Raw genomic sequence first — 22,269 nt, forward strand, 5'->3', positions numbered from 1 at the left:
ATCCAGGGCGACTGGGTGGCTCAGTTGGCTGAGCGTCTGATTCCAGCCTAGGTCATGATCTCGGGGTCCATGGGTTAGGCCCTGCGTTAGGCTCTGTGCTGACATCTCCGAGCCTGGAGCGTGCTTCAGATTCTGTGTCTCTTTCTCTCTGCCCCTCCCCAACTCGTTCATGTGTGCTCTCTCTCTCTCTCTCTCAAAAGTAAATACGCATTAAAAATTTTTTATTTATTTATTTTTTAATGTTTTATTTTTTTTTTGAGAGAGACAGACAGCGTGAGCAGGGGAGGGTCAGAGAGAGAGAGGGAGACACAGAATCCGAAGCAGGCTCAAGGCTCTGAGCTAGCTGTCAAGCACAGAGCCCGACGCAGGGCTGGAACCCACAAACCATGATATCGTGACCTGAGCCAAAGTCAGACGCTCAACCGACTGAGACACCCAGGTGCCCCCTAAAAAAATTTTTTTAGAATGGTCAAAATCCAGAACACTTATAACACCAAATGCTGGCGAGCATGTAGTTCAACAAGAATGCTCACTGATAATTTGGGGCGCCTGGGTGGCGTAGTCGGTTAAGCGTCCGACTTTCGCTTGGGTCATGATCTCGCGGTTCGTGGGTTCGAGCCCCGCGTCGGGCTCTGTGCTGACTGCCAGCTCAGAGCCTGGAGCCTGTTTCAGTCTGTGACTCCCCCTCTCTCTCTGACCCTCCCCTGCTCACGCTGTCTCTCTCTCTCTCTCTCCTAGAAATAAATAAAAAATATTAAAAAAAAAAAAAAAAAAAAAGAAGGCAAGGCCAATCCTGTTAGGGCATCAGGACTTTAGTTCCTGTTTTCCTGATTTCTGGTTCCTTCTTTGTTGTGAACATTCCCAGCCCACAGATGAGTCAGGTGTGGCTCCTAGGCAGCCCTGTACTCAAGGTGCTGAGGCAGCTCTCCCTTCCTGTGTATTTATCAGGCCCATTGGGTTTTGACAGGGATCTGCAAGTTACTGATGAAGTAATTAGCCTGTCCAGTTACGTGGCTCCTTCCCATAATTCTGTTCTGGGGAGGCCGGAGTTTCCCTGGGATTTCTAGCACTCTAGTTACAAGCCAGATTGTTTGGAAAATTTGGGTACTGACAGGAGCCAGTGCAAGATAGGTAAGTTATGTTCAGTGCCCCTGACCACAGTAGATAAACTACCAAAGCATAAAGTTCATACTCTAGATACTCAAGTGCTGATCTAGGCCAAAGTCAGATATGAAGTTTTCCTTTTAAAGCTTCAGTTGCCCCTTAGTCACTTTGATTCATTTATCCTAACCAACAAACATCTATTGACTGTTTATCGTAGTAAGGATTGAGGTCTCAGGTTTTACGTCTGTAAAGGGTAAATATTATCACCTTGAGGATTAGAGGTGACACTGTGTGCTATGCAGGTGCTCAGTAAATTATGCTTGTTGGAGCAGGTTGGTGTGAGCTGTGTCATGGTGGCCAAGGCTAAATCCTTTCTAAAATGACCTCATTCACAGCCCACAGGATTAGGGGAAAATAAGCCATTGAGGCATGGACTTGCGTCAAACCTACATCCCCACATCAAACCTGTCTGTGACCTCATGTGTTCCCGCTCTTCCTCTTCGGAGTTCCCGGATTCTTTCCTCACCGGACCTGCAGGTGGACAGGCACCCCAGACTCCACAGCTTCCCATACCCGTTCATCCTCTTTCCCTTTACCATCTTTGTGAAGGAGCCCTTGTTGGCTTGGTTGGTCAGGTGGGGAACTCAGGGCTTCTTTCTCCCTGGTCCTCTGTGTCCAGGGGTTACTAAATACTATTGAGTCAATTAGAACTTCTTACAAATTCATTCCTTCTGACCATTTCCATGGCCTGTGCCTAAGTTCTTTCATTTTTCATTTGTGTTCTAGAAATGTTGTGGGATTTTTTTTACCTCAATACCAGGGTTTCGTTGCCTCACCTCTTTAAAGAATGAAGACGAGGACACAAAATGAGCAGCAGGCAAAAGTTTATTGGAGTAGAAGATCGAAAAGGAAGAATAGTGTGAAAGCTCTCTTTACAGAGAAGGGGCATTCAAAAGTGAACGCCCATAATAGGCAAGGGTCTTTGTTTTACAAGGTTCTGGTCAGCGCCCCCTCCTTCCCCCTTGTTCCTTCTCAGGTCCTACCCTTACTGGCTTGATATCTCTAGGTGCTGGGTTGTCCATTGCTGATTGGCTCATTTCCAGTGGATGAGGGGTGAGTCTAAGGCCATATTCCTTGTGGGTCTTACGTTTTATGGTCTACTACTTATTTTTAGTTAGGTCTTTAGTCAAATTCCCGAGAGAAACCTGAGGGGGAATAGGTGGTATCTGTTACATTCTTAAGAGGAACCTTACCCCTGAGGGGGTTTGCTGTGGTCAGGCACTCCCAGCATTGTTCCGAAATAATGTGTCTTTCCCCACCCAGGGACCTCAGGGTCCTAATCTTTCCCTCTCTGCCTACTGAATCCTATCTTTCCCTGTCATAGAACAACCTAACTGCTGTCAGGAGAGGAAAAATGTATCCTCTATTCTCTTAGGTTCTGATTTGGGAGCCTGCAAATTAAACTAACAAAAGATGGATTAACAAGAGAAAAACAGATTTAGTTCTGTACTAATGCATACAGTTCACAGAAAATGCAACCTAAGAGGTGTTGAGAGGGGTGCCTGGCTAGCTCAGTTGGAAGAGCATGTGACTCTTGATCTGGGGGTGGAGATTACTTAAGTGAATAAACTTTTAAAAAGAAAAAAAAGAGGTGTTTAGAATTCCAGGCTTTATTACCATCTTAATAGAGGGTAGGGAGAGTTAAGGGGCAGTTCTGGGAGAATGAATGACTTCCTGGAAGGGAGTTGGGGAAAGTGCACTTATGGAAAAACAAATGACTTTTTGGAAAGATAAATGGGCTCACAGGAGAACAGATGGGAGATAGGATTGTTTGGGGACTGATGAAGTCTGGGGGTGATGGTGGAGTGTCTGGAGCCGATCCCAAGAAAGAATTCTTGGAGGTGTCTTTGTTGCAGAAAGATGATTTAATTAAAGCACGGAGACCGGACCCTTGGGCAGGAGGAGGGTCACACACTGTCAGTGTGTGGGGTGAACGTTTTATGGATTTGGGGGAGATAAAGTCTAGAGGTAGTTTGCAAATCACATGCTAAAGACTTACTGGAGGCCTAGCTATTTTCAGGCTAAGGTTGTTTTTCCCTCTAGCAAAGCAGTAACCTGAAGACAGTAGGGAGTTCCTAGACTTCAGGCTATGATGAGATTGCCTTGTTTTGGTAAACTGGTGGAGACGCTTATCAGTTTAATCATTCCTTTTTTGTCCTTTCTTGTTTTGGGGTAGCTGGCAGTGCCCAAGGAATATCATACATGTCCCACCTTGGGGGCGGGGTGAGGGATGGGTGCTGTTAGCCTGCATTGTGTCCTCAGCTTTCCCCACGCTCCCTCATCAGGGGTCACATCTGTTTGGGTGTGGTGCTAACTTCTCTTCTGACTTGTCTCCTTTACTGAGAGAAGATTAGAGTTTGTGGCAATTGAGTTTTTTTGGAAGGCTCTGCTAGATTCAGGTACTCCAAAAACTTTAGCTCAATATAATTTTTATGTCACAGTGGCTTATTCTAGCCTTCACCGTCTCCATACCGACCCCTTTGAGCGAGTCTTGCTGGAGTGAACTTACTGAAGTGTAAGTCTATTTTGCTAGTCTCATCTTAAAATCCTTAGTGATTTCCTCCTGGCTTTCAAAGTAAAATCTAAACTTCTCAGCATCTCATTAATGACCTAGCAGTGGTTGACAAAATATTTTTGCCCATGGTCCACAATAAAATATACATTCATATTGTGAACCTAGCACCACACATGAGTCTAAGTAAACCTAAAAGAATTTCACTAGCAGTATGTACTCAGTATTATGCATGGTGTGCTCTGGGTATTTCCCAGCCTCTTCTGTTTTCTTTGTTGCAGTTTTTGTTTGCTGTGGAGGTAACAGACTTTTCTATCAACTAACTTATTCAGAGATATTTATTTGACTCATGCCATATGCTTTATAATTTGCCTGTATATATGGGACAATATCTACAAGACAATCAACAAACAGACAGGAAGACAAATGTATAAACTAAAAAGATAGTTTTGGATAGCGGTAAGAAGACACAGGGTTATCAGGAAGTGATGGGGCCTGAGTCAAGGGAGAGAAGGTAAAATCACTGCTGGGCTGGGTGGGAAGAAAACTAATGGAAGCCTCCCAGGCTGAGAGAGGAGCAAGTCCCACCCAGAGGTGAGAGGAGGTGAGGAGCCCAAAGGCCAGTGTAGTTACAGTATAGGGAACTGGTAAGGAAGATAAACCAGGCCCAGGATGAGAGGGCAGCCCACATATGGCCTTTTGGGGAAAGAAGTGTTTGTATTTTAGGCAAAATGCTATGGGAAGCCACTGGACACTGTGCAGCCCTTTCTTGCCTTTAAACCACAGGAAGGTGAGAATCTCTTCCTGGCATGACCTTTCCCTCATCTCTTTTATGCCTCCTTTTCTTTAAGACTCAGATTTCTCCAGGGAGCCCTCTCTCTGAGCCCAGAACACCTAGATAGCAGTGCACTGTAACTGTCAGTTTTTCTTGTCCGTTTTCTCCTCAGATCACTAAGTAATGAATCATTTCTTTGTGTCTACAGCCCCTGGCTCAGCCCCATCTAACACACACTTGGCAGATGATCAGGGAACCTTTATGAAACTGAACACACTGCCCTCTGGTAAATTTCACCTCACCCAGCAACTTCCTCTACACCTGCTGACACTTAAAAAAATTTTTTTTTTAATGTTTTTATTTATTTCTGAGAGAGAGAGAGACACACAGTCAGTGTGAGCAGGGGAGGGTCAGAGAGAGAGGGAGATACAGAATCTGAAACAGGCTCCAGGCTCTGAGCTGGCAGTCAGCACAGAGCCTGACGCGGGGCTCAAACCAACAAACCAAGAGATCATGACCTGAGCTGAAGTCGGATGTTTAACTGACTGAGCCACCCAGGCACCCCTGCTCACACTTTTAATTTTTTTTTTTTTAATGTTTTATTTATTTCTGAGAGAGAGAGAGAGAGAGAGACAGCATGAGCAGGATAGGGTCAGGGAGAGAGGGAGATACAGAATCTGAAACAGGCTTCAGGCTCTGAGCTAGCTGTTAGCACAGAGCCTGATGCAGGGCTTGAACCCATGAACCTTGAGATCATGACCTGAGCCGAAGTCAGACTGAGCACCCAGGTGCCCCCACTCCCCGCCGCTACACTTTTAAAGAGTCTTCCCTGGGATTTCATCCCTAGTCCCCGGTCCTGAGGTTACTTTCTAACTTTCTTTAAAAAAAAAAAAAATGTATTAGCCCTTTCATTGCAGCTCTCATCCTTCATTCTCCTCCACACTTTTATCTTTCTCAGGATGTTCTTTTTTAAAAAAAAAATTATTTATTTAAGCCCAATGTAGGGCTCAAACTCATGACTCCAAGATCAAGAGTCACATACTCTACCAACTGAGCCAACCAGGTGCCCCTCTCAGGATGTTCTTGAGCAAGTGGTAATTGATGCACAGGGAAAGGTTAGTGGGGTGTCTGGGTGGCTTGGTCCGTTAAACATCCAGCTCTTGATTTCAGCTCACTTAGGTCATGATCTCGAGCTCCATGAGTTCAAGCCCTAAACGAGGCTCTGCAGTGACAGTGAGGAGCCTGCTTGGGATTTTCTCCCTTCCTCTCTCTCTGCCCCTCCCCAACTTGTTCTTTCTCTCTCAAAACAAAAACAAAAACAAAAACCTTAAAAAAATATATACATGATCTGTATCAGACCCTAGAGGCTCATCACCCTTGAGAGCAATGGCAAATCAATTTTTTCGTTATTTATTTTCTCAGGTAATCTCTGTGCCCAATGTGAGTCTTGAACTCATGTCTCCAAGATCAAGACTCACATGCTCTACCAACTGAGCCAGCCAGGTGCCCCAGAGGAGGGATTTTTGTCAGCAGGCCTCTGCTGTAAAAAGCCTCTCCTGGTCAATAGCAAAGTGTTTTTGACTGTGGTTCATATAACATACATTCATATTTTAAACCACCATATATGTGTAAGTAAATCTAAAAGAGTTTTACTAGCAGTATGTATTCTTACTGTGCATGATATACTCTGTTATTTCCTAGTCTCTTCTGTTTTCTTTGTTGCAGTTTTTGCTAAATGACATCTGATTGTTGGCTAAGGCCTAGGTGAGGACTCCACTGCGTACCATCCCTGATTTTGGGCACATTCCTTTTCCCAGATTCCTCAGGTGCAAAACAGACTTGTACCTCCTCATTGGATGGGGGTGGGGGGAGTGTAAAAGTTTGCAGAAATGTCTAGCAAGGTATCTGGCATGGAGTGTATTTCTGTCCTTACCAGCTAAGTGTAAAATGCATCTGCGTGGGTCTGAGGGGTCTCCACAGAGTTGATTGATGGTACCCTTGCTGACCTGGCCCACCATTGCCCAACAGCTTACTGTTGGTGGCTCGTGCTTGAATTTGGCAGGAAAAAGGAAATGTTTCTAGCTGTGTGTGTATGGTGTCGCAGCATGTGTATCCCATTTCCCAGCCTGTCTGTGTATGTAAACATGCATATACACCACCTTCTCTCTGCACAGTGGCCTCCGTCGCCTCTCCACTCTCCCAGAAGAAGGAGGTCCATCCTCCAGGGCAACAGTGTGGCTGATCATGCCACATAGACACTTGCGGACCCTACCGAAGAGAAGTTAAAATCTAGACTGACATTCAGCACTATAAATTGGGAAGAAATAAAGATATTTACAGACACTTAAATATTTTTGTGCTGGTGCATAATTTGATGTGGAGTTTTGCTTTCTTTGATTGGACTGAGTATTGCACAGCAGAAAAGATTGGGTAGACTTTTGGATGGGCCAACCCTCCGTCTGAATGTTACTTGACCTTCCTGAGCCTGAAATTTATTTATTTATTTAAAAAAATTTTTTTAAATGTTTTATTTATTTCTGAGAGAGAGAGACAGCGTGAACAGGGGAGGATCAAAGAGAGAGGGAGACACAGAATCTGAAGCAGGCTCCAAGCTCTGAGCCAGCTGTCAGCACAGAGCCCAACGCGGGGCTCAAACTCATGAACCGTGAGATCATGACCTGAGCCGAAGTCGGCACTTAACTGACTGAGCCACCCAGGCACCCCAAGCCTGAAGTGGAGATAACACTATGTATTCCTGAAGGAGTTAAATAGGATAAAGAGTGGCAAGTGCCTAGCACAGGACTTGGCATATGGTGGTTGCAGAGTTTTTAGCACTTGCATATTTCCCTGTCCTACGAAAAGCATTGTGCCTTTACCTGCATTTGGGCTCTGCTCTTCTTGGAGAGCCTCCTTTCCCCCATCCCCATCAACCCCCTCCATATTCTGCACTGCTTTGTCTGCATTCAAAACCCTTATGATACACTGAATATGTTCCCGCTGCCCATGGGCATTTCTCCCCTACTCTTTGTATTGATCTAACACTAGCTGTTTGTGAGGTGATAATAGAGCAACTGCAGCTCTTGAGGTTTCCATTTCTGTCCTTGAGAATACGTTAAAAACTTTTTTTTCTTGAGACGCCAGGGTGGCTCAGTTGGTTAAGCTTCCAACTCTTGATTTTGGCTCAGGTCATGATCTCACAGTTTGTGGGTTCGAGCCCCACGTCTGGCTCTGCATTGACAGTGTGGAGCCTGCTTAAGATTCTCTGTCTTGGGGCACCTGAGTGGCTCAATTGGTTGAGCATTCAACTTCAGGTCATGATCTTTGAGCCCCACGTCTGGCTCTGTGCTGACAGCTCAAAGCCTGGAGCCTGCTTCAGATTCTCTGACTCCCTCTCTCTCTGCTTCTCCCCTGCTCATGCTCTGTCTCTCAAAAATAAATAAACATTAAGGGAAAAAAAATGATACTCTCTGTCTTTCTCTGCCTCGCCCCCACTCATGTACCTCTCTCTCTTTCTCTGTCCCTGTCTCAAAATAAATAAATAAGCTTAAAAATGTTTCCCTCAAGTGTTCTTTTTTATTTTTATTTTATTTTTATTCATTAAAATTTTTTTTAAACTTATCTTTACTCCTGACATGGGGCTTGAAATCACAACCCCAAGATCAATGGTCGCATGCTCTACCAACTGAGCCAGTCAGGTGCCGTGCAGGTATTCTTTTTTGGAATGAGGTTTGTTTGTTTGTTTGTTTGTTTGTTTTTAAATAATGTGGTTTTATTTATTCATTTTTTATTTTTTTATTTTTTTTATTTTTTTAAAATGTTTTATTTATTTCTAGCAGAGAGAGAGAGCAGGGGAGGGTCAGAGAGAGAGGGAGTCACAGACTGAAGCAGGCTCCAGGCTCTGAGCTGGCAGTTAGCACAGAGCCCGATGCGGGGCTCGAACCCATGAACCGCGAGATGATGACCTAAGCGAAAGTCGGACGCTTAACTGACTAAGCCACCCAGGCGCCCCTATTCATTTTTTAAAGTAATCTCTACATCCAAAATGGGGCTCAAATGCATGACCCTGAGATCAAGAGTGGCATTCTGTACTGACTGGGCCAGCTAGTGCCACAGAGAATACATTTTTTAAAAACAGCTGAATTGAGGTGTAATTGACATGAAATAAGGTTTTGACATATATGTACACCTGTGAAGCCATCACCAACCAAGAACGTATCTGTCACTCCCCAAAATTTTCTTATACAACTTTGTAGTTGCTCCCTCTGACCCCTTTTCACCACCTCTTCCATTTCCCAGGCAATCACTGATCTACTTGTCACTATAGATTAGTTTACAGTTTTTAGAACTTTATGTAAATGGAATCACAGAGTATGTTTTTTTCAACTGTCTTTCACTCAGCATAATTTCAATATCCATCCATGTTATATGTATCAACAGTTTATTTCTTTTATTGCTGAGATGCACCCACAATTTACTTATCCATTCACCTGCTGATGGACATTAGGGTTGTTAATAATCTTTGACTATTACAAATAAAATTGCTCTGAGCCTTTGTGTACAAGCTTTCATTCTGGGGCGGTAAATATATAGCAGTGGAATGGTTGGGATAATGTAATACATGTTTAACTTCTTTTTTTTTTAATTTTTATTTATTTTTGAGAGACAGAGCGAGCAGGGGAGGGTCAGAGAGAGAGGGAGACACAGAATCTGAAGCAGGCTCCAGGCTCCAAGCTGTCAGCACAGAGCCCGACGCGGGGCTCGAACCCACGAACCGTGAGATCATGACCTGAGCCAAAGTCAGCCGCTCAACCGACTGAGCCATCCAGGCGCCCACTACGTGTTTAACTGCTTAAGAAACCACCAAACTGTTTTCCAAAATGGTTGTACCATTTTACATTTCCACTCGCAGCATATGAGAGTTCCAGCAGCTCTACATCCTAATCAGCGCTTCTTACTACCTGTGTTCTTAATCCATCTTTGTGGCTGTGCAATAGTATCTTACTGTGGTTTTGATTTACATTTCCCTGATGACTGATGACGTGCTGAGCATCTTTTCATTTGCTTATTTACCTTCAGTAAGTCTTTGGTAAACTGATGTTCTAATCTTTTGCTCCCCCTACCTTTTCAAAAATTGAGTTTTGTTTCCTTATTTATGAGTTTTTAGAGTTCTTTATATATTCCAGATACAAATCCTTTATCAGATATAGGATTTGCAGATATTTCCTTTTAATCTGTGGCTTGCCTTTTTCATTATTTTAATGGTGTCATTTTGAAGAGCAGAAGTTTTTATTTTAATAAAGTCCAATTTATCAGTTTTGAGGGAGGATGTTGTATCTTAAGAAATCTTCACCAGGGCGCCTGAGTGGCTCAGTTGGTTAAATGTCCGACTTCAGCTCAGGTCATGACCTCACAATTTGTGGGTTCAAGCCCTGTGTCGGGCACTGTGCTGACAGCTAGCTCAGAGCCTGGAGCCTGTCTTCAGATTCTGTGTCTCCCTCTCTGTCCCTCCCCTGCTCAACTGTCTCTCTCTCTCACTCTCTCTCTCAAAAACAAATAAAAACATAAAAAAAAAAAGAAATCTTCACTTAACCCAAGGTCATAAATATTTTCTCCTAGAAGTTACATAGTTTTAGACTTAAAATTAGACCTATTGTCTATTTTGAGTTAAGTTTGGTGGATGGTGTGAGATGTGTATTGAAATGTTTTCTTTTTTTAGCATATGGACATCTAGTCGTTTTAGCACCATTTGGTGAAAATGACTATCCTTGCTCCATAGAGTTGACTTTCCATCTTTGTCAAAAATCAGTTTGTCCTTGTATATGTGGGTTTATTCCTGAACTCCTTATACTGTTCCAAGGATCTATTTGTCTTTGTGCCCATACTACATTGTCTAGACTAGACTTTAAGTTTCTCCAAGATAGGAACCATGTTTTATGTATTTTTTGGTCCAACCAACCTTTACCAATCACCTTTAGCACATTAACTGTATATTTGTTGTATTTTTAAAAAATGTTTATTTTTTGAGAGAGACAGAGTAGGAGTGGGCAAGGGGCGGAGAGAGAGGGAGACACAGAATCTGTAGCAGGAAGCAGGCTCCAGACTCCGAGCTGTCAGCACAGAGCTTGATGTGGTGCTTGAACTCATGAGCTTAGAGATCGTGACCTTAGTGTTTATTGTATTAAAAGCAAAAAGTAGGGGCTCCTGGGTGGCTCAGTCAGTTAAGCATCCAACTTCAGCCTAGGTCATGATCTCATGGTTTGTGGGTTCGAGCTGTCTGTGCTGACAGCTCAGAGCCTGGAGCCTGTTTCAGATTCTGTGCCTCCTCTCTCTCTCTGCCCCTCTTCTACTTGCGCTCTGTCTTTATCTCTCAAAACTAAATAAACATTAAAAAAATAATGAAAAGACATAAACTTTATGATAACCACCTAAGAAAATGTGAAGTTGAAATCACAATTTAAAGAATATTTAATATTTTGAAATACTTTTGTGTCCTCCATGACTCCTATACATTAAACATTTTTTTCAAAACTCACTTTATTTTATTTTATTTTTTTAAACTCACTTTAATGACATATGTATGTAAATGTGTTTCCTTTTTAAAATTAAAGCCAGAGGGTGCCTGCCTGGCCCAGTTGAAACAGCATGTGACTTGATCTCAGTGTCATCTGTTCAAGCCCTACATTTGGTATAGAGATTATTAAAATAAATAAATAAATAAGTCTTAAAATTTTTAAATTAAATCAAAGCCAAATCCCTTTAATGACAACCCCCCTCCAATCTTTTACCCATGCGCTCTTTGTTTGCTGCACATCCTTTTGGATCCTTTTCTAATGCATTTTCACAAGTATTTATATTTCCTACAGGTTTGAGATGATTAGTTCTGATGTCATTTTAACCTTTACTTTATACTTCCCAGCACTCTATCTCTTTGTACTACGTTCTGAGAGGAATTGACGTTCTAGTTCATTACTGCCCTCTTAATCTGTTCTTATTCTGATTTTCAACCCATATATCTAACCTCCCCCATAATTATATTTTTACCTCTCTTTTAAAAAAATTTTAATGTTTATTTTTGAGAGAGACAGAGAGACAGAGCACAAGTAGGGGAGGGGTAGACAGAGAATATGAAGGAGGTTCCAGGCTCTGAGCTGTTAGCATAGAGCCTGACATGGGGCTCAAACTCAAGAACCGTGAGATCATGACGTGAGCCGAAGTTGGATGCTTAACAGACTGACATACCCAGGCGCCCCTATATTTTTATTTCTAAGGTCTCTAAGACCATTTTTTTTCATGGTTGCTCTTGTTCTGAAATTGTCTGTTTTTGTTTCATAGATACCACCTTTTCTCTGAAGATTTTTATTATAGTTGAAAGTTTACTCTGGCTCCTTTTTCAACTCTCCTACTTCAGATGTATGTTCAAGTATAGGTATGTTAGACATTTGAGGAAATGTCTGGAGGGAAGATAGTACTGCTTCCACCTGTTGAATCCACATACTAGTGATAGTTAGGGAAGGTCAGAGTACTTGGAGGGTGGAAGTGTGGTTCCCCCTGCTCCTTCTGGGCATCCTGAATTCCTAGAGCACCTCCTCTCCTCTCCTACCCGAGCTCCTATAGTTTGCTCCCACCTGGAAGTATGTACTAGGTGGTAGTAGGAGTAGTGCCCAGAGTTCACCTGCTGGCTCTTCTCAATGTGATTTTCCAAATAATAACTCTGTTTGTTGTCTTTGTGTCCTTTCCACTTTGGGCTTCTACCAGTTCTGCCTTCTGCAGCAGAGTCTTACCAGTCCTGGTCAAGGGCTACAGATTCCCTCTTCAATCTGGCCTGTTGTATCTTAGGGATTTCTCTGTAATCTCAACTTTGAGGGTGTTTGTTTGTTTGTTTGTTTGTTTGTTTCAAGCTCAGATATCTACTTATTTGTTCATCCATTTATTTATGGTTTATACCTTTTCTGTAATTTTTAGGGATTCACTGTGGGAGGGGAAGACCATGACATGTTATCAGTCTGAAAATTTTAAAACAGGAAGCCCTGTTTTCTCTTTTAATTTATGCCCTGCTTTTTCTAAGACTTATGTGTAATGATAGTACTGTGAGTGAGTAGCATATAATGACTGATAAAGAAGAAAGCTGGTGACTTTTTGGGTGTTTTACTTCTTCATTACTGCTTCTATAGTATATTGTCAGCAGATTGTTGAATTGGGTTGAGTTGGACTGGAAAAGAATGTGTGGGTAGGGTGGGGTAAAGTGTTGCTTAGAGTGGAATAGTGGCTGTGCACATCTGTACCTACTTCCTACTTACTTTTTCTTTATTCAGTTCTTGTTTTACCTGAAACTTGTGTGTTTACCTAAACTTATTGCAAATTCAAATATCAAAATATTATATATAGTAAATGAAATTCACTAAGATATTATCAAGTATTAATATATGTTTTAGATAGTTGTAGAGTTATCATTTCATGTGCTTATTGTTAGTTACAATAAGGGCAAAAAAGAACTACTTTCCAGTCACTATTGAATTAGACTGCGACCAGGGACTGAGAAAGACATAAGAGGTGTTGTCAGAAGGAAACGAAAAGGAAATTCATGTATATTGGACACATGTTTTCATTTCTTTGAACATATTCCTGTGAGTGGAATTGCTAGGTCACGGGGTGCCTCAATGTTGAACCTTCTGAGAAACTGCCAAACTGTTCAAAACACATCATTTTACATACACACCAGTATTGTATGAGAGTTCCGATTAGTCCATAGCCTCCTCAACACTTGTTACTGTTTATCTTTTTGATTATAACCATCCTAGTGGGTGTGAAGTGTCATCCTACTGTGGTTTTGAGTAGTATTTCTCAGATGGCTAATGATGTGGGGCATCATTTCATGTGCTTATTGGCCATTTTTGTATCTTTGGAGAAATGTCCATTTAGATCCTTTGTCCATCTTTTTTTAAAAATTACGTTGTCTTTATTGTTGAATTGTAAGAGTTCTTTATATATCCTGGATACTAGGCCCTAATCACATACATGGTTTGAACATGTTTTTTCCTATTCTGTGGGTTGTCTTCACTTTCTTGGTAGTGTTCTTTGAAACATCCACATTTTAAATTTTGATGAAGTCCAAAATTCTCAATTTGAGGCATAATTCAAATGCCTAAGCATTCCTTTACGGCATAGAGACTCTGATGATCTAGGCAAAGAAGATAGTCTATGGAATGCTAAGACTGGATTTTCTCCTTTCACAGTTTGCTCCAGGAAATCTCTACTCCTCACACTACAGATTTGCTGATTGCGATGTGGAATTGTACAGGTTTTCTGGCCCTTTGGGACGGTGTGACATGTGGTGATGCAGCATTCTTCAGTGTTCTGCACTTACTGAAGGGCCCCTCAATGAGTGGAGTGAGGTAGTTAGCACCCTCGGTATTTGGAAGAGTAGCACTGTCAGTAAATCATGAATCACATCAGAGGTGGAAGTGAAACTCCTCTAATTAACCACCGTGAAAGCGACTCACCCTCATTTCTTGTTTTGTGGTTTCTCCAGTTCTGGACTTCAGCGATCCCTTCAGCACTGAGGTGAAGCCGAGGATCCTGCTCATGGGCCTGAGGAGAAGCGGCAAGTCATCTATTCAGAAAGTTGTCTTTCACAAAATGTCTCCCAACGAAACTCTGTTCTTGGAGAGCACAAACAAGATCTGCCGGGAAGATGTTTCCAATAGCTCCTTTGTTAATTTTCAGATTTGGGACTTCCCAGGACAGATTGACTTTTTTGACCCTACATTTGACTATGAGATGATCTTCCGAGGAACAGGAGCGCTGATATTTGTCATAGACTCCCAGGTAAAGCTCAGTCTCAGGTACATGGAACTGCAGCCCCTTCCCCCCAGAGGCAGCCCCCCGCCCCCACGTTCAAACCAGTTCCTTTGTGATGGTTTTGGTGTGGCCTTTCTAGCGCCTGAGTTGGGGCTCTTGGTGGGGATGGGGGGAGTTTGCAAAGGGGAAGGGGCTCCCTGCCTGCATCCCTAACTAGTGAGCAGTGAGCAGTGTTACTGAGTTGAGTATGTCTCAGCGAATCACAGAAACCTCACAGATGGAGGGGACCACCGTATGGGCCAAGGACAGCAAATACGTGTCCATGGTGATACTCTTGACAGATATCCACCAAACAGCTCAGGTTCTGGGCAACAAAAATATGTATATAAGTCTACATTTGAAATGTTTACTCTTTCCTAGGAAGATAGAGTTCTAAGTGTGAAGTTTTGCTTCTGAATTAAATTATTGTAATTATTACTAGCACACGATTGACAATGTAATATTATGTATTTTATAGGTAACTATTAAATATAAAAAGTAAAATTTTGATAAGTATATCTCTTAAAATGGATATTTTTCCACTTAATTCATGTATCCGTGCTTGAATAAGACAGAATTTAGTATCAATTCTATTTTTGTTTGTGTGGATATAAGCGCTGAGAAAACGTTCACATAAATGAGTAAATGGATTTGGGGTGAGTTACGGCGTTTGTTCAATTATTTAAACTCAGATGATATCCTCTAAATATAGCCCAGTTTTCTGTCACGAAGGATTGTTTTTAGTTGACCAAGAGACATCCTGATTGGGCTTTCCTTTAACTTTGCTGAAAGTAAAGGCATGGGGACCCCTTGACTGATGAAGAGGCTTATTACCCAGATAATAGTTATTCACTTTATCAGCATTCAAAAAAGTCTTCTGAGTTGTCTCTTTGGTACTCTTTGCCTTTCTCTCGTGAAGTGGGAGGCCAGCAGTTAAAGGGGAGGAGGGAAAGGGAAGCAGCAAAGCCACAGGTGCATCTCAGGCATGCCAGTGTTAGGAAAGAGTACAGGCAACAGAATTGGGACAATGATGCTCTTCAAACTCTCCATGTCCATGCACTCTTAGAAAGTGTCTTGGAAGCATAGGTTAGCCTCAAGTTTCTCCCAAAGGCTCTCTTTTGTTTTTGTTTTGTTTGTTTGTTTGTTTGTTTTAAATTTTTAATGTTTATTTCTTATTGAGAAACAGAGAGAGACAGAGCATGAGCAGGGGAGGGGCAGAGAGAGGGGGAGACGCAGAATCTGAAGCAGGCTCCAGGCTCTGAGCTGTCAGCACAGAGTCCAACGCAGGGCTCAAACTCACAAACTGTTAGATCGTGACCTGAGCTGAAGTTGGACGCTTAACTGACTGAGCTACCCTGGCGCCCCTATTTGTTTGGTTTTAATGTTTATTTTTGAGAAAGAGAGAGAGAGAGAGAGAGGCATGCGTGCATGGGGGGCGGGGGGGACAGAAAGACAGGGAGACCCAGGGTCAGAAACAGGCTCCAGGCTCTGAGCTGTCAGCACAGAGCCCGATGCGGGGCTCAAACTCATGAACCACGAGATCCTGACCTGAGCTGAATTCGGATGTTTAACCAACTGAGCCACCCAGGTATCTCCCCCCCCACCCCCCCAAGGGCTCTCTTTGGTACCTGCGGAGGGATAAAAGTCCTTCAGGAATGTACTAAACCACCTCTACATTCTGGACATGATATTTCCCAGAAACTGGACCTACAATCAGGCCGGTGAACTCAGCACACCTGCCCCTTCCGGGAATGCTGATGGTATTAGGGAGGAAGGGATATGGAAACTGTTAATAACGATGGTTCTGAGCCCACACTTGGAAAACCATTCTCTGAGAAGACTGCTCATGCCTGAGAGCATCATAAATTCATTCAGGGAACTAGGAGCCTGTTTGATACAATAATGAAATTTTTAACTAAGCCTTTTAGTTCCAAGTGATTGCACTATGTACTTCCAGTGTAGCTGTAGGAGTGTGGCCATATGGTAGAAGGGGCTTTCTTTCTGTTCTGGTGGGAGTGTGCAGGGGAGCCATTCTGCGTTCCAGTGCCTGATCTGTGAACAACAGCGCCTCTCCTCCCCTGGGCCCGTCCAGAAATGCGTGCTGTAGACACCTGCAGCAGGTCCAGGGCCTGCTGTCAGTCGCTGCTTTCCCTGCTGTCCCACTTGTACTGACCCGTTTTCTGGCCCATCTGTGGCCTTGGCAGTACTGCCAGCACCATAAATTAGGGAGCTTGAGCTTAGAAGAGCAGCTGGGTTGTGTTTCACGCTGCTGCATGGTGGGCGAGTGCGTGGATGTGTCCCACTCATCTGTCTCTTCGAAGCTCCAGGTTTTTCCTAAGTCACTCCACTGCTGTTTCTGTGGAGGTGGCGAACTAGGTAGCAGCAGTAGTAGCCCTACCCTGGGGGAGGTAGATTCCAGTCAGATGACTCATCTTTTCAAGACAGTAGCTTAGTAAGTACTCACTTCAATACCATGTTGTGCTTATGTAGCAATTTGCATTTATAGAATTCAAATGTCCAATGCAACTCTATCCTAGGTGCTTGTGATATGGCTATAATGTAGCTAAAATAGGTTCACTTGCTTGTTTTTATTTATTTATTTTTTTTTTTTAAATTTTTTTATGTTTTATTTATTTCTGAGAGAGAGAGAGACAGTGTGATCAGGGAAGGGTCAGAGAGAGGGAGACACAGAATCTGAAACAGGATCCAGGCTCTGAGCTGGCTGTCAGCACAGAGCCCGACGCGGGGCTCAAACTCACGAACCGTGATATCATGACCTGAGCCGAAGTTGGACGCTTAACCAACTGAGCCACCCAGGCGCCCCTCACTTGCCTGTTTTTAAATTGCAGCTGTAATTTGCTTTTATTTTTTACCTGAACTTGAAAAGTGGAACTTCGCTTTGCGTTGGTAAATTTGTTTTGTTTTCTTCCTTTTTTCCCTTTTTTTCTCTTTCCTAGCTATAGGGCAGAGAAAGGTATAAGAATGTTTGAGAAATTGGTCCTTTTAAGTTCCACTTTTTTTAAAAACTTTTTTTTTTAATGTTTATTTTTGAGACAGAGCATGAGCAGGGGAGGGGCAGAGAGAGAGGGAGACACAGAATCTGAAACAGGCTCCGTGCTTGGAGCTGTCAGCACAGAGCCCGAGGTGGGACTCGAACTCGTCAACTGGGAGATCATGACCTGAGCCGGTCAGACGCTCAACTGGCTGAGCCACCCAGGTGCCCCTTACGTTCCACTTTTTAAAACATAGGAAAAATGTTGTTGACAGCTGTCATTTACTAAAAAAGGAGGAATAACTAAAGAAGCTGTTTCAGAGTCTATCTAATATATACTTTCCTATTGGAAGCAGACTGTAAAAGCCATGTTTGGGGGAGTATTTATAGGATGTGGTTACAAGCATTGAAAAGAAAAGCAAACTTCAAGGAGTCTTGGCAGCACTTGAAGTCACTGCCTTTATTTCTAAGCAGGGCTCTTTAGGTCTGACGGCTCATATTTTTATTTTTCCTTGTGAATTCCTCACAATGCCAGGATTGCCAGATAAAGAGATCACCAAGGAGAACATGCGTCCTCACAGAACGTGGTAAAAAATAAAACGAGAATGAAAACATCAAGAGTGATTTCCTGTGAGCTAAATGCATGACACTGCCGGACCCCACGCGGAGCCCACAAACTGTACCCCATCACAGGGCCCCCGTTGGCCCCGAAGCCAGTTCACATGTGCCTTGGGATCCACCATGCAGTGTTGGCTTCATCTGCCTTGGTGATTGTGACCTGCCTGTAATTCCTGGATCTAATTTTGGAATAGAAACAAGGCAGTGTATTTTTCCTGAAATTTTATTTGTTGTAGAAGAGAGTAACAGACACAGTGGGAAAAATCATCCATAATCCTTCTGTTCTAATAAACCAAGTATGTTCTTCTTTCAGATGTTATTTTTAGTCCTTGTAGGTATGTGCCACTTCATCACTTAGTTGGTAATCAGATCATTTTATATTGCCTGGCAGGCAAGTTACAGTAGCAATTTCTAATCTTTTGAGATAGTGATATTCTCTTGACATTGGCTAGTTTTGCTCACAGACAAGTCCGCTTAACTGTTTGACTCCCCTCTTCAGTTAAAGACATAAACAATAACAATTTTGGGGGTATGATTTACATTCAATAAAATGTGTTCATTATGAGTGTACATATAAATCAGTGAGTTTGATGAATGTATATACCTTGTAACCACTTACTTCTCCGTCAAGATATAGAATATTTCCACCACCCAAAAAGATTCGCTTGTGTCCTTTCTCAGATAGCCTCCCTCCAAATTTCAAGACAATGTAAATGAATTCTGTGGTGGTGTTTAGGGTTACATATGTATGTAGTAATGTATAAAGAGATGATTGAGAATAAACACTCGTTCAACTAGTGGCTACTTCTGGAGGGTGGGAGGCAGAGTGATGGGGTGGGCTGGGCCGATGGAGAAAGACACACGGGGCTTTAGTGTCAGCTGTGATTACTTTCTCTTTTTTTCTCTACTGTAAAATTTCTTTTTTTTCTTTCTTTTTTTTAAGTTTATGTATTTAATTTGTACACCCATTGTGGGGCTTTGAACTCATGACCTTGAGATCAAGAGTCACAAGCTTGGGATTCCTGGCTTACTCACTTGGTAGAGCATGTGACTCGACCTCAGAGTTCCAGCCCTGTGTTGGGTGTACAGCCTACTTAAAAAAAAAAAAAAAAAAAAAAGAGTCACATGCTTCTCCAGCTGAGCCAGCCAGACACCTGTACTGTTTGATTTCTTAAAAAGGGAGATGCATATATAGATGTTCATCATACTGTCATAAAAGTGTCATTTGTAGGAAGGAGAAAAAAACAGTACTGTGTTATTTGAGGTAGTTACTCTAGATCAGAGGTCAGCAGATGGTTTCTGTAGGGGGCTAGATGGTAAATACTTCAGGCTTTGCAGGCTGTACTATTTCCAAGGAGTTTCCATAGGGGAAAACCACTCCTCTGTGCCACTGCAACACGAAAGCAGCCACAGACCCTATATATAAATGAGTGTGGCTGTGTCGCAGCAAAACTTGACTTGTAAACAACATGCCATGGGCCCAATTTGGCCCATAGTTTGCTGACCTCTGGTCTAGACTAGTGGCTCCTAAACCTTTCCTCCTGGCTCCTTCCACATCTTCCCAGCGACCCATATCACGTTTTCACCTCAAACTGTTCATCACAGTTCATCAAGGGATGCAAAAATTGGGGAAGAATAGTATCCCAGGGAAGGTCCTAGGAAGTATGGAGTCATTTTGAATTCAGAAAACAGCAGCTCTGATCTTAATGACTGCTACCAAGCTAAATCGTAACTGCTTATCGCGGTGTTTTTCCAGCCTTTCTGTTTCATCTCTTTGTTAATGGAACTGAAGTTTTCAGACTTGAGTTCCATGAAGCTAGTTTTTACTTGGGTTTTTGCAGAATATTTTGGGGGGTTGTATGCACATGATTTCCAGATTAGGAGTGTATATGAAAGAAAAAAAGATAACTGTGAGATAAGGCGATGGATAGATTAATTAACTTGATTGTGGGGATCATTTCATGACGTATACATATATCAAAGCATCACATATACACCTTAAGTAGGTGCAGTGTTTATTTGTCAATCATACTTCAGGAGAGCTGGGGAGAAAAAGAGTGTCTGGAAGGCAGCTGAGCAAGGTTCGGCCTCCTGTGACAGGAATGTGCCTCTGTTCCCAGGACGATTACATGGAAGCCTTGGCGAGGCTCCACCTCACCGTGACAAGGGCCTACAAAGTGAACACTGACATCAACTTTGAGGTGTTCATTCATAAAGTGGACGGTCTGTCAGATGATCACAAAATTGAAACCCAAAGAGATATTCACCAGAGGGCAAATGATGACCTTGCAGATGCTGGATTAGAAAAAATTCACCTCAGGTGAGAACAGAAATTTCTCAGGGATCACAATAATTGACAGAAAAAAGCAAGCGTGGAATCCAAAGTCACCTTGAATGGTTTGGTGTGGGCAGTAATTCACCTGTTGACCCTATTTTGTGTCGTATGCATTAGGACAGTATTTGGGAAAAGCAAACTTTGCATATGTTAATTCTAATTTTTGGTGATTTTTTTGGCTTTTGTTTTAATATTTATTTTTGGGAGAAAGAGCATGTGTGCATGTGCACGCATGCAGGGGAGGGGTAAAGAGAGAGGGAGAGAGAGAATCCTAAGCAGGCTCTATGCTCTCAGCACAGAGCAAGCCTGAGGCGGGGCTCAAACTCACTGACTGTGAGATCATGACCTAAGTCAAAATTAAGAGTCAGAGGCTTAACCAACTGAGCCACTTAGGTGCCCCTTTGTTTTTGCTTTTAAAATTTATATATTTATATATGTATTTATTTTAATTTATTTTTGAGAGGCAGAGAGAGAGCACAAGCGAGGGAGGAGCATAGAAAGAGAGAGACACAGAATCTGAAGCAGGTCAAAGTCTCAGAGCGGTCAGCACAGAGCCCGACACGGGGCTTGAACCCACAAACTGTGGGATTATGACCTGAGCTGAAGTTGAACACCTACCCGGCTGAGCCACGCAGGCGCCTCCCCTTTGTTTTTGTTTTTTAAACAAATACTCAAAGCTAATGTTTTTCCGGAGTGTGAGAAACATTAGATAAAACTCAAGAACATAATCCAGCAAGTTAATCAATGCTGAAGGTTACAGTGTGTGATGAATATAATAGTATCTATACACAGAAGTAAGAGAGAACTCTGAAAACACTTCAAATAGAAGAAGTACAGAGTAAATCATCTTTCTATCAGTTATTTTTTAAGATTTCATTTTTAAGGGGCGCCTGGGTGGCTCAGTTGGTTAAGCGTCCGACTTTGGCTCAGGTCATGATCTCACGGTTCGTGGGTTCAAGCCCTGCATCAGGCTAGTCTATGCTGACAGCTCAGAGCCTGGAGCCTGTTTCGGATTCTGTCTCCCTCTCTCTGCTCCTCCCCCACTCGTGCTCTGCCTCTGTCTCAAAAAATGAATAAACTACAAAAAAAAATTTAAAAAAATTTCATTTTTAAGTAATTTCTACACCCAATGTAGAGCTCGAACTTAAAACCCCAAGATCAAGAGTCACATGGTCCACCAGCTAGCCGGTCAGGCTCCTCTATCAATTTTTTATGGGGAAGTATATGTATACATCATTCAGTTTGCAAATTGGAAAATGGAAAAAATTAGATGCTTCAGTACCAATAATGTAGCCATTCCTAACCTAACGGGTGTATGTAAAGATGATCTGGTGTATATTCTTGTGGAGAATTAAGGAAACTCATATGGGCACATACTACTGCATTTTAAAGCTTTCCAGTCCAGCCAGTCAGTAGACTAGAATGGGCATAATTCTTGCTTTTTCGGGAGTTGGGGAGGAATGATTTGTTAAGACATGTTCACCCATTTACTGAGGTCATGTTGATTTCTAAAGGGGGCTACCATGTCCATGTACGGACTATAGATACAGAGCGCTGGGTACTGGTGCCATGACATAGCCTAGGCAATCTTTTCCCCAGTCAAAAGGAAAATGTGATGAAATAATTTCTCTTTCAGCTTCTATTTGACAAGCATATATGATCACTCAATATTTGAAGCTTTCAGCAAAGTGGTTCAGAAACTGATTCCACAACTCCCCACCCTGGAGAATTTGCTAAACATCTTTATCTCGGTAAGTACATAATAACATCCTGGTAGAATCATTTGCAGAATTTTAGACTAACATTGCAAGAGTGAAAATGGTTTTACTTTTGCTTGCTCTCACAGCATTGCACGGTCACTGCAGTATAACTTCGGAAGATTGCTCCTACATAACTGTTTTATGTTCTTTAAAATTTAACTCCCCAAATGATTCCTGTACTTCACTGATATAATTAGAGTGTTTATTCAAGTTGTAGGCAATCATTCAATGTAGATAGAGCTCTACCAGATGTAGGGAACATTAAGGGTGGTTTTG

The 22,269-nt window shown here is 42.4% G+C and overlaps 1 protein-coding gene across 2 annotated transcripts in view; it reads left to right on the forward strand.

The window, feature by feature from the left end:
• Positions 1 to 22,269, forward strand: part of RRAGD (Ras related GTP binding D) — a 43,173-nt gene that overhangs the window by 7,621 nt on the left and 13,283 nt on the right. Inside the window, exons 2-5 of one of the 2 annotated variants that reach the window (XM_039232179.1) lie at positions 13,685 to 13,843; positions 13,981 to 14,276; positions 20,019 to 20,218; positions 21,870 to 21,984. In XM_039232179.1, the coding sequence (XP_039088110.1) occupies positions 14,034 to 14,276; positions 20,019 to 20,218; positions 21,870 to 21,984 (558 nt within the window). In that variant the 5' untranslated portion in view covers positions 13,685 to 13,843; positions 13,981 to 14,033. The remainder of the gene's footprint in view (positions 1 to 13,684; positions 13,844 to 13,980; positions 14,277 to 20,018; positions 20,219 to 21,869; positions 21,985 to 22,269) is intronic. The other variant, XM_039232177.1, reaches the window with a different exon arrangement.

The sequence above is a fragment of the Hyaena hyaena genome, unplaced genomic scaffold (genome assembly GCF_003009895.1).
Source record: "Hyaena hyaena isolate Hyena2069 unplaced genomic scaffold, ASM300989v1 scaffold_66, whole genome shotgun sequence".
NCBI classification, from domain to species: Eukaryota; Metazoa; Chordata; class Mammalia; order Carnivora; family Hyaenidae; genus Hyaena; species Hyaena hyaena.